The sequence below is a fragment of the Acanthisitta chloris genome, unplaced genomic scaffold, assembly GCF_000695815.1.
Source record: "Acanthisitta chloris isolate BGI_N310 unplaced genomic scaffold, ASM69581v1 scaffold43058, whole genome shotgun sequence".
In the NCBI taxonomy this organism is placed as follows: Eukaryota; Metazoa; Chordata; class Aves; order Passeriformes; family Acanthisittidae; genus Acanthisitta; species Acanthisitta chloris.
The window spans coordinates 24,097-36,589 of NW_008688358.1; the positions used below are offsets into that span (position 1 = coordinate 24,097).

The following is a 12,493-nucleotide window of genomic DNA, read 5'->3' on the forward strand; positions in this document are numbered from 1 at the left end:
GAACGAGAGCGGGAAAGAGAGCGGGAAAAGGATAAGAAAAGAGACCGAGAAGAAGATGAAGAAGATGCCTACGAACGACGGAAACTAGAGAGGAAACTGCGTGAAAAAGAAGCTGCATATCAAGAGGTAGGTTGGGATTTTTAAGGCTCTTTAGAGAAATGTTTGAGAGTTGATAATAAGTCTTCTACTATAAAATACGTAATTTCTAAATATGTTTTTAATCCTTTGACTACATGAATTGGGGAAGAATATGTAAGTCACTGTCAAAACAACATCAGTCTTCTTCCTCTGATGTTTTAAATTAAAATTAAGCAAATTTTTATACTGCAGTTAATTTGGATTGTTGTTTAAAACCAACTTGAAATGGTACTAATGTTCTTAATGTTTATGAGATTGGAGTGTATTTTTTTCTGTTGTAGCGTCTTAAAAACTGGGAAATCAGAGAACGAAAAAAAAGTCGAGAATACGAAAAAGAGGCTGAAAGGGAAGAAGAAAGAAGAAGGGAAATGGTAAGGCTGACAGTGTTACATGTCATTTTCTCCACCTTGTTCTCTTGGTCCCATTTAGAAGGGAACATTTTGCTGCTCCTCATGGATAGTGGTAGAGCTCTCATTTTATATAAAGACCATGTATGTTGTTATACAATTTTAAAAAAAGGAGAGTTAATAGACTCAAAACAGAAGATGTCTAGCAAGTGGGAGTAATATTGAGAGTCTGAGAAACAAAGCCTGGTGGCTTGGTCCTGTGAAGGGAGAAGAGTGTGAAGTAAATAGCATGATCTGATCATTGTGCAGTATCTGTAGCCTGTACTTGTATCAGATTTGTGGCAAAACCTACTGTATGTTCTATGTCATGCAGGTGGAACTAGATTTGGTTTTTAACTTCCAATCTGCCCATGTGCCTAAACATACTATAATACATGATATATTCTTTAATCTATCTGAGCACTTTATAAAATGTCTGTCCTTAGCTCATTATTTGTGAAATTAGTACAGTTACTAATGTAACACCTGGAAGTTTTGTTCAAAAAGACACATTTGGAAGATAGATACTTCTGTAGTCTCACAGTTTTGAGCTAAAGCCTGAACAAGTTATTTTGAATTATAGTGGTGTTAATTCACTTTATAATTCTCCCAGAAGAGGAGGGAAGATGTTGAGAGAGTTCTGAGTAAATGATGGGTTAGGAATTGCTTCAAAGCAAAATATGCCAAGAAACATGTGGAGGCAGGGAGATTATAAGATAGTTTCATATGGAATCTAAGTTTTCCCCGAGTGTGGAAAAAATGTATGAGAATGACTCAAGGATATGTTCTGTTCATCATCCTCCTGGATGCTGGCTGTGGATGGCAGCATTAAATTGTGCTGAATTTACAACCATAACCTCAATTTGTTTCTCAAAGTCATGAGTGCAGAAATATCTTACTGTTGGTTTAAAGATATTGCTTGGGTGCAGGTTAGAATGTCCTAAATTAGATTTTCCCTAAAGAACTGGGGTTTGTTTTGTTTTGTTTTCATTTTTATCAGAGGGGGGAAATAAAAGTTTTCTCTCTATCCCTCTCACCCCCTTCAGTTTTAGGCCTGTACATTAATACAGTCCCACATGGTTTGCATTAGTGACAGGAAAGTGCCTACCCTAGAAGCAAGTCAGATTTGTTTCTGTGCATAACTAAGTATTTTTAAAAAGCTCTTGAAACAAAGCAACACTGATAAAATACACTTAAGCTGCCATGTTAAAATATCCAATACTGGACTTTACGGATTTGAAGAACAGGAATTTTTTGATCTTCTTCATTTGTAATATATATAAAAAAAAGTGGGAGGTATATTTAAAAATATACATATATGCAAATCGGTGATACAATCCCTGTTGGACGTAATGGATGCAATTCCAAAACCTTTCCATTTTCTGTTTGGAAAACTATTTTTAGTTTGAAGCATAGTATATCTAAAATTATCTTATTAATAATATTACCAAATTTTAAACTCCTGGAAAGAAAATCAGAAATCACTACTTAAATTTCTGTTCCTTGCAGGCAAAAGAAGCCAAACGGTTGAAAGAATTCTTAGAAGATTATGATGATGATAGAGATGATCCAAAATACTACAGGTACGTCATTGTATTGATTCCTAACAGTAAAATCCTCTTTGTTCATTTTAACACAGTTGTGGGGTCTGTTGGCAGAGGCTTATGGGGTTTGTATTTGACTGATTATGTGGCAGTGTAGGGGTTATAATTATCTAATTTTTATCATTGTCACTTGATAAGTGACAGAGAAAAGGGAAACTCCTTACTGCTGCTTGTTGATGCTTGGGAGTAGCTGCTCATTGCTATCACTTAACTTGTGGGTGAGGCAGAGCAGAGATCAGTGTAATGCCAAAATAAGGTGGCCAGGGAGAAGGAAACAAACATACCTCTAAGCAATTCACTGCAAGGAAGCCATAAATTATATAGAGAACAAGCTTGTTAATTGTAAAGGATTGGAAGCTTCCTTCGGCATGGGGCTAACCAACATTTGCATCAAACTAATTTAGCAGAAGTGGCTCTTGTCAAAAACATAAAATAATTTGATTCTTTCTCTTTAAAGATAGCAGCCACGTTCTCTACATCTGTTTAATGTGATGGAGTAGGTTCTTTATAGCAGAGTTGGGAACTGATATCTTAGATTCTTTGTTGCAAAAACAGGATGCAAGATGCTCTTATGAATCTTATTTTCATTTAATGGAAGGTATATCTGTATGAAGTATTTCTTGTATTGTGGTACAAGTTTCTCATTGAAATGCTCTTTGAAGTACAAAATAAGTATCTTTTGCAGGGGTAGTGCTCTTCAGAAGAGGCTACGAGACAGGGAGAAAGAGATGGAAGCAGATGAACGGGATAGAAAAAGGGAAAAGGAAGAGTTAGAAGAAATTAGGCAGCGCCTTCTGGCAGAAGGACACCCAGATCCAGATGCAGAACTCCAGAGGGTGAGTAGCTGTTGGTCTAACAGGAAAGAGAGAGTCCTTGGTAATCTGGTTGTATTGAGCAAACTTGTATATGAGATCTGATAGTTATTATTTCCTCTGTTCACTTTTTCTTAAAAAGAAGTCCAGATAAGCAGTAGTAACAGTGCAAACAAAAAATAACTTTCCAGATCTGTGTTTGGATGAAGTTTGAAAACAAATTTGAATTATCGGTATTTCTTACCAAAATGCCAGTAGTTGCATGTATTTGTTCTTGCCTAGCAGAATCTTCTAAAGAGGAGGATCTTTAGATTCTTTTCAAACAGTACTGGTTTAGAGAGATGTTCTTTTTTTGCTAATTGCTTGTTTCACTGTAGATGGAGCAGGAGGCTGAGCGGCGTAGGCAGCCTCAAATAAAACAAGAACCAGAGTCTGAGGAGGAAGAGGAAGACAAGGCAGAAAAAGAGGAAAAAAGAGAAGAGCCAGAGGAAGAGGAGGAGGAGCCTGAACAAAAGCCCTGCCTTAAGCCAACTTTGCGACCCATCAGTTCTGCTCCGTCTGTTTCATCTGCTAGTGGAAATGCAACCCCTAACACACCTGGTGATGAATCTCCCTGTGGCATTATTATCCCTCATGAAAATTCACCTGAACAACAGCAGCTGGAGGAGCATCGGCCCAAAATAGGACTTAGCCTCAAACTGGGTAAGTTTACATGTTATTTCAATCTTCCATATGGGATCAAAATGAAAAAAAATGTCAAGCTGAGTAGCCACATGGTTTTCCAAATATATTGTGGTTTTGCATAGTTACAGCAAGTTGTTATCCAGATGCTGTGCTTGATTTGTCCTCTTCAGAAGATTTTTATAGAGCTCTCTTCTTGCAAAATCTGGAGGGGAAAAAGGGAGGAAAGTTTTGGCATGTTCAAGGTTTAATTTTTCTAGGAGTATTCTGTGCTGGGATTGGTTACTTCCACATCCTTTTTCACTTCAATATGTCTATAAATATCTCTTTTAAAAGTCATTACTACTTTTCATTGATGTAAGCATATGTTGCATTTAAGATAGCTCTTACATCTACTTTAAAAGACACTTTAAAAGAAAAAAAATTTTTTTCTTATTAAAGTATCACAATGAATTGATAACAATTTTGAGTGGAACTTGAGCATAGCGTTTATATACTGTCTTAAAACAATTTAGTTCTAGCAGCAGAAGTGAGGATATTTGTATTCTGGGTTTGTGCAGTTTCAGCTGACCCTGTGGTAGATCTTGAATGAAGAAAGGCTGTATGGTATTAGGCTGATTAATGCTTTTTCTAAATTAGAATTCATTTCAGCCTTTCACTTCTGTGCTCTGCCTCTGCTAAGAAACTCAGCTCCCCTCAGTGAGGGTGCTAAATGGTTCCAGGGAAGAGAAAGAAGACTCTTTCTCAAAAATCTTGAACAAACTCCATTTGAGATCTTTACCTCTTTGGCCATTTTTGTAACAGAGTTTGAGAGATGAAAAGCCAGTGCCAGGCATTCACAGACATTTATATAACATACAATATACTTAAGAAATGTGTGAAGAGCAAACAAGCTTCAGCTGAAGTTTATGAATATGTTATTCTCTCTTTTGGGTTGCAGGTGCCTGCAATAGTCCTAATCAGCCCAATGCTGTAAAAAGGAAGAAGCTTGCTGTGGACAGTGTTTTCAATAAATTTGATGATGAAGACAGTGATGATGTGCCCCGGAAAAGGAAACTTGTCCCCCTGGATTATGGAGAAGAAGATAAAAGCAATATCAAAGGCAGTGTCAATACAGAAGAAAAACGCAAACATATTAAGAGCCTCATTGAGAAGATTCCTACAGCAAAACCAGAGCTCTTTGCTTATCCTCTTGACTGGTCGATTGTGGATTCAGTAAGTTGATTTCTTTTAACCATTTATGGAAAGACTTAATTTTTGCAAATAAACCTTATAATTGAATAGAAAAACAGTGTTGCTGGGACCCCAGTGATTTGGAGCATCATAATCAAATGGAGTCAAATTTGAGTCCTCTATTTCTTGTTCATATATAATCCTTATTCTGAAGTATGTATGCTTATTTTTATTTGGTCTCTCTTGAATTGCTGCTACCGATTGTCTAGCAGTTTTATGAAAGGAGTAAAAAGGTCCTTTAAGAACATGTTTGAGTGGCTGTCAGAAACTCTTGCAGATGCCAGATCTCTAATAGTTATCCCATTGATAGCAAAATGCATCTTCTGCTGAATAGTTGTTTGAGTCTTCTAGCTGCCTGTCTGGCAGTTATTTCAAGACAGTGAAGTTTAAGGTAATTATTTGATTTGGTTTTGTGTTTTCCAGACGCTAATGGAACGTCGAATTAGACCATGGATCAACAAGAAAATAATAGAATATATTGGTGAAGAAGAAGCCACGCTAGTTGACTTTGTTTGTTCCAAGGTTAGTATGTTCTGCTTTCTTTGTTGAAGTCTGGGGTTTGCTCCCTATTTGAACTGCAGCAATGACAGTGCTATCTGCAATTGGGGCAGTCTGTTCTTAGCTTCTCAGGAATCTAGGACATTGGTCAGCAGACACTTGTTGTACTTGGAATCAATATGTGCCCTAATGTTTTACAAGTTACATCTTTCAAAGCTTATGCACAATATGTAGATGTTAGATTCTCTATTACCTGTTAAAGAAAGAAATGACCAATTGACAAGAGCAACTTTTTAACTGATAGTTTTATCATTAAATTTTGGAGTTAGTAGTATGTGATTGCCATTAATGTTTTTTAACTTAAAAACAGTTTTTGTGTGAATACAGGGAGGAAACAAGGCTACGAGCATCATTTTTACATATCTTTTTGGATTAACTAGATGAATTTCTTAAAAAGCTTTTTAGGTCCTTTAGTAGTAAGCAAATACTAAGGGTTTAGAGTTGGCATTAGAAGTCATTCTGCTATAGCTTTTAGCTGTTGTATGACTTGTTTAAACTAAAGCCCTGCATAGCTTCTTCCATCAAATGAAAACCTAAATTGTTCTAATTTGCGTTTTTAATCTGTCAGGAAAACTTCATGGCTTTTCATCAATAGGGAATTTCGAAAACTCTTCAGCCCTCATGGAACTCACATTCGTGATGGCTTGTCTTGGTTTATCTTTCAGGGCTACTGTATGAGAGGCTAAGCAAGTGTGATAGTTTTGTGACACAGTTAATTAGTAGAAAATGAAAAGCACGTGTTGAGTATTCACCATGCTTAAATTATATATGTGTGTGTATATATGCATAATAAATGTAATTTTCTGCTCTTGAAAGACAATTTATTTGATTCTGAAAAAAAATTAAAATGCATAACAGGTAGATAGAAAATCCAGTTATGAGGAGTGACACAGGGAGAATTTTGCCTTTGTCTTCCATTAGCAGTTCATTTTTGAAGGAAAGGGAATTCCTTCCTTAAATTTAGAGGAGCTTAATTGAAAATGCCAGCAAATATAGGACCTGTAAATCTCTGGAGCCTCCTGGAACTTGTTCCTGAGTAACTGGCCAGAAACTATCACTCACTATGATGGACTCTGATGCAGTTTAATAGTAATTTTTGCCTTAGCTAATACTGGGACCTAATGAACTGCAAATGCTTTTTGCATATGCAAAGTATCCAGAATCCTTAGGATGTAACTGGATTTTGTCCAAAGATGTTTAGATGGTTTATTCCAGGTTTTCAATCTAAAAACACTTGTTTTTTTTTCAGGTTATGGCTCACAGCTCACCACAGAGCATACTAGATGACGTTGCCATGGTAAGCAGTAGTTGTGTAACTGATATGCATTCTACGTTTTACTGAAGCTAGCAGTCAATTCTGCAAAATAGCAGGAATCCATACAGAAATAGTTTCTATTCATAGAACATACATAGAAAGCATGCATTACATACAAAAGCTGTTTCAGTGAAGCAGATGATGCTATCATGGGTGTTGTTTTGCCGCTATAGCACCTAGGTAGAAATTGCTAATCCCTGTTCAGAATTTCTCAGTATTCAGAAATGTGCAACAAAGATTTTTGTCCCTAAGAGTAGATGTAAGAATCAACAATAACAGAATTGTATCAGAAATCCAGTCTTTTATTCCTTCTCATTCTTGTCACTAGATTTTACTTAGCTGTTTAGTGGGTCTTCTCCCAGTTAATGAGCAAGAGGTGATTTTACTCTAGAAGAGTAGAAGCTCATTTTTGCCTGGTGTTGGAAGAGAGAAACTTTATGAAATAATGTTACTGATTCACCGTGTTTTCATACACTGAATGGTGAATAAAAACTAATCGCTCACTCTCTTCCCATAAGGAATCCTGGAGGCAAAATTGTTAGGAATCAGATGCATAGTGGAAGTTAGTAGGTTGTTCTTTGTGTGACTAGTGAGTGACTTGGGGAACTTCCGGAGAGATGTTGTGTGTGCTAGAAATTTGTATGAGTTCCAGAAAAGACTGGATAATAAGTTCCGGGAAGACAAATCCATTGAATTAATAAATAGCCAAGGAAGTTCAAAGCTGAAAATGACCAGAGACTAGGAGATAATTAAGGGAAAATACCACATGTAGATGTCCTGGTTTTATATTCTTTCCAAGCCTGCCATTTATCTACCTCTTCCCAAACCCCTTTGGAGTCCAGGATACTGATACTTTTCCCTTAGTGCTCAACAGCTGCATTATACAAGTGTATAATTACAGCCTAGTCAAGTCAGTGATAAATGCAGGACAGACAAATTCACTGAAGTTTTATTCAGTTCCTCCCTCACAGACTTAACTTGCATTATGCTACCTTTCCTTTGTAGTTCTGATGTATTGACAATTAGTCTTTATAACTGGAATGCCTGTCCTTTAAAATAATTTATAAAATGTGTATTTCCTACAGGTACTAGATGAAGAAGCTGAAGTTTTCATAGTCAAAATGTGGAGATTGTTGATATATGAGACAGAAGCAAAGAAGATTGGCCTAGTGAAATAAAGCATTCTCCTTGCTTCTAGGGTTCCATTTCAATTTTGGGCTTTTTTTCCCCCCCATCATTCAAAGACTTTGAATTTTCTCTGTTCTCAGAGACTCAAGACCTGTATTTTTTTATGTAGAAAATGTGAATTTTTTTGTCCTCTGCTCTGAGGCCCCTTTTACCCTTCTCAATTAGTTACCTGAATTCTGCATTGGTTCTCTTTATAATTCACAAGGTACAATTACCGGTATGTTTTATAAGCTGCAGCTACTGTACATGCTCTTTGTTATGTTACTCTGATTCTTGTAAATATTAAGAAAAAATATCCCCTGTTTTGCAGAACATTTGCACTTAATGTGGAACTATATCAGTTACAGATGAAGACAAAGGATTTTACTGCGTTTATCAGTGCTTTTTGGGGACATACTTTCCGTCTTTATTTAAAGAATGGTCAAAACTTTAATTAAAAATAAGTGGCTTGATCTGTTTTCACAGAACAGCTTTGTGTGTTCATTTGGTGGCCTCCTCATCTGACTCTGGAAAAGGAGGTCCTTCCAACTTTTCCTTCTGATGTGAACCAGCAGAAGTCTTGGTACTTTGTTGCCCATATTCTTTGCTCAGTTAAAACAAGAGCAGGACCTCAGTTCAGTAAATGCTATTTAATGATGTATTTTTCTGTAAACCTAGGATATCTTCTGCTCAATTTCATTTTAGCCTTTGCCTACTGTCTCTTCAGTCTCCAAAATAATCGGATGTCTTTTTTTAAAAGAAATTATTTTTTAAAACTTTTTTTAATATTTAGAAACAAAACAAAAAAACCCTGTTTGGATGTAACTGACCATAACAGTTGACAAAAACTAAATCATAAGTTTTCCAACAAAGCTGAAGTCTTGTTTTTATCCATACTGTTTAAATAGCCCTGACTTTTGTTTTCTACTGTATGCAGCCTATTGTCCACAAAAAGAGGGTAATATTTTCCTGCCTTGTTTGTATGGTTTTTTTATGAATAGGCTGATATGATATAAATGATGACATGTACTGTAAAGTTTGTATGTTTTTTTTATGAATAGGCTGATATAAATGATGACATGTACTGTAAACTGCATTTTTTTATCTCATACCTGGGTAAGAAGTCAAATCTATAATGTGCTGTGAGCTGTTTTGATTGCAAGAGGACTCTGTTCCAGGGAGCAAACTGTCTCAAAAATCTTTTTAATTTTTAAAACACAATTCTTAATAGCAAACAAATTAAGTTTTTTTTTATGAATAGGCTGATATAAATGATGACATGTACTGTAAACTGCATTTTTTTATCTCATACCTGGGTAAGAAGTCAAATCTATAATGTGCTGTGAGCTGTTTTGATTGCAAGAGGACTCTGTTCCAGGGAGCAAACTGTCTCAAAAATCTTTTTAATTTTTAAAACACAATTCTTAATAGCAAACAAATTAAGTAAAGGTGTTCAGTATCTCTGTATTGTATTTAACTGAAGGATACAGGTTGACCTGTTCAGAAAAAATAACTGTGACCTTGAGTTACTAGTTCTTTGTATCTGGAGAGGACACTTGAAAGCACTGTTCTTAACAAATGGGATCATGTAAAGGTTCCACCATGTAAATATTTCAGATATTAAAAATGTATATATTTGATTTAAGGGCTGATATTCTTTTGGAGTCTTGTGCAGCATGCAATTCTATTTAACACTGCTTTCTGAATCAAGCGGTACCAAATTAGAGGTGAGGGTCTTTTTAAAACTACCTCCTGCTTATATCAGGTGATTAAAACCCTGCAAATTTAGATGTGACCTCAATATGTTCTTTCCCATCCCTGTGATACTACACACCACAAAATGTTCTCTAAGTGTAGTGTTACTTTTATGTTGTGCTTGAGTTTGTGTGAGAATGTTTTTTTACATGCTTTTGTATGCTGCAATCTTCCTATTTTTTCTGCAACTTGATGTTACCCTAAGAAATTACTTCCCCATTCTCACAATACAGTTTTGAATCAGCATTTTCAAAAAATTTTTCACATTCTAAATAAATTCAAAACATGCTCAGTTTGTAGTAAATAGAGAAGAGGGTGAGTGAACTTCATGAATGCCCTTTGACCTGGTAAATGTCTCAGTAGTAGCAGTTAAACAAGACAAGTGTGGCAAATGCATTGTCATGCCACTATGTGACTATATGATTGCCCAATGTCTATGTTGAGATTCTTCAGTGGAAGCTCAAGTTGTGAAACTTCAGTTGATCTTTTTTTTTCTGCCCTAAACTGAAACTTTATGAGCATTGGACATAAGCTTCTACTCAAGGAGACTGAAGGTGCCTGGGTGAGAAAGACATCTAAAATTTTAAGCTGGAGTGTTAGAGTTTGGTAAATAGGTATATGAACTCATTATGGCATCCTAAAAAAATTAATTTTGTGAAAGTTGGGGTTTTCTTCAGTAGTGGAAGAAGGAAGGAATGTTCACTATAGCTTCTCTGGTTTGGCTTATGAAAGTACTTTAACAAATCTTCCTCTTTCAGAATGGAAGTATAAAGTCAGTTCTACTTTTATGTCTTTCTCAAATTATTGTTATTACTTCTCTGGTAATATATTTTGTGTCTCTGCTGGGGAGTAGAACAGGAATTGTGTACTGCTGAGGTTCTAATACAGAAAGTAACTTTTATTTGTTAATTTTTTATTTTGACATGCAGTAACAGAATTCTTTCAAGATAAATTTGGGAAATCCGGGGTAGAAAATTCCTTTTTTGCCAATATTACAACACTAAACTGTCTAAATACGTGATGTAATACGCACTGTGTGTTATGTTAGTGAATGCACAGATTAAGAGTATGTTGAGAGTGAGATACACTAGGAAAGTACATATGTGGCCACGGGGTATTCAGTGCAGCATGCCATAGTATGAACCATTTTGGGATGGAAAATTCCTTCAGAAGTTCCATGTAGTGTGTAGAGGACGAAAAATATCAGTATTTACACAGCAGGACTGTTGATCTGGACTTCACTGTGGAATGAGGCTTTACACTTTAACATGGCACATGTCCTTCTGATAATTGTTCTGTGTAATTGCCATTCAGTGTTATTGGGATATGAGTACAAAATACAAAGTATCATTTTTGTTCATTAGTATGCACTGAAAACAAATGGGAAACAATGAGCAAGTAAGATCCATTACCAAGAATTATGTATTTTTGTATTACCTTTCAGTTGGTAAGAGACTTGATTGTTCTTAGAATATTTAACCTGGTCACATACTGATTTGGTCTTTCTAATCTTAGCTGTTTCCTTCCTCCATTCTCTTTAAGAAGGAACCTGCACTAAAAATAACCATCTAGCTAGATTATCATGGCTCTAAATATGGGCAGGGGGAAGTCCTCAAACAGTGAGTTTGGTTTCTTACTACTAATGCTCTCCTATTACTGAGAGGGAAGCATTAGACCTTTTATTGAATGGGGTTGCTGAGTAGCTGCTTGCAGGAGTAATATTTTGGAGGGCAGATACACATAAAAACAAAGCTGTTGATTTTTATATTACAATTGGGTCACACTTGTTTCGTATTTTATGCTTTATCCTTTGTGAAAACATTAGATGTAGTACATACAGACGTACAAATCAGTACACAGCCCTGTAGTATGAGCAGTGTAAGGTATTGTTTAACAGACATTTCATCACAGATCAAACTGATATTAATAATAGAAAACAGTATGGCAAAGATGCATGCTCACATCTAGTTGGTTCAGTATTTTGTTTGGGTTTTTGTTTGGTTCCCCCCCCTTAAAAAAATGGTTAGGCATCACTTGTTCTAAAAATGGCTTCTTTTGAATGCATTTCATATGCATAGAACCTACTGACAGTTGGTATTTGTGTCACCATGCTTTTTAGGTGCAATGCTTCTGTACCACTTCATTTTACCATAGATCTTCCTGTGGTGCAGTCAAATAGTGAAATACAGCATTGTTTTAAACGTGCAGAATTACAGGGTCCCTCAGAGAGTTTGCTTTTTTTTACATTCAGAATAATTACATGTATCATAGTGTTTCCTATATGTTAGTAGCCCGATTGGATTATGTGCTTTTAAACAGGAATCGTGGATTGCGCTTCAAATATGGATAGCAAGGTAGGTTTTGTTATAAATGACTGAGTCCCCAAACAGGATTGCAGTCAAAATTTTCAATTTATTTCGTGAATTTAAGCAAGCAAACAGCGCTTAAATTAAGCAATCCTGTTTGGGGACTCAGTCATTTATAACAATTTCAAGCTTGAAATTGCCTTCGTTTCTTCTGCAAACCCGTCACAGCTCTACTTTGAGGTTTCTTGAAAAGACTCCATGTGTTGACCTTTAATACCATTTTTATTTTGAAATTTAAAGATATCCCTTCAACTTATTTTCGTCACGCTTTATAGAGGGAGCATTTTACAACAGGGCTACTAGCTTCGCATGTCTTGGAAACAAGCGCTCAGTGTATTTCCTCCTAGCAGCCCCGTGTATCTGGCGGCGAACAGGACCCGCAGGTTTGCTCCGCCAGGCTCCTCTCGCCGGGAGTCTCGGTGCTCGCTCCGCGCTGCCCAGCCACGCGCTCGCGGCTCCTCTCGGCTCCCACCCTCGC

At 36.3% G+C, this 12,493-nt stretch overlaps 1 protein-coding gene across 1 annotated transcript in view; it reads left to right on the top strand.

Moving 5' to 3' along the window:
* The window catches only part of RBM25 (RNA binding motif protein 25), a 25,904-nt gene extending 17,427 nt beyond the window's left edge, over positions 1-8,477 (top strand). The window contains exons 10-18 of the mRNA XM_009080969.1: positions 1-126; positions 420-509; positions 2,034-2,107; positions 2,814-2,964; positions 3,318-3,642; positions 4,562-4,836; positions 5,278-5,376; positions 6,662-6,709; positions 7,813-8,477. The exon at positions 1-126 is cut by the window's left edge and continues 18 nt beyond it. Of these exons, the coding sequence (XP_009079217.1) occupies positions 1-126; positions 420-509; positions 2,034-2,107; positions 2,814-2,964; positions 3,318-3,642; positions 4,562-4,836; positions 5,278-5,376; positions 6,662-6,709; positions 7,813-7,905 (1,281 nt within the window). The 3' untranslated portion in view covers positions 7,906-8,477. The remainder of the gene's footprint in view (positions 127-419; positions 510-2,033; positions 2,108-2,813; positions 2,965-3,317; positions 3,643-4,561; positions 4,837-5,277; positions 5,377-6,661; positions 6,710-7,812) is intronic.
* Positions 8,478-12,493: the final 4,016 nt, after the last annotated feature.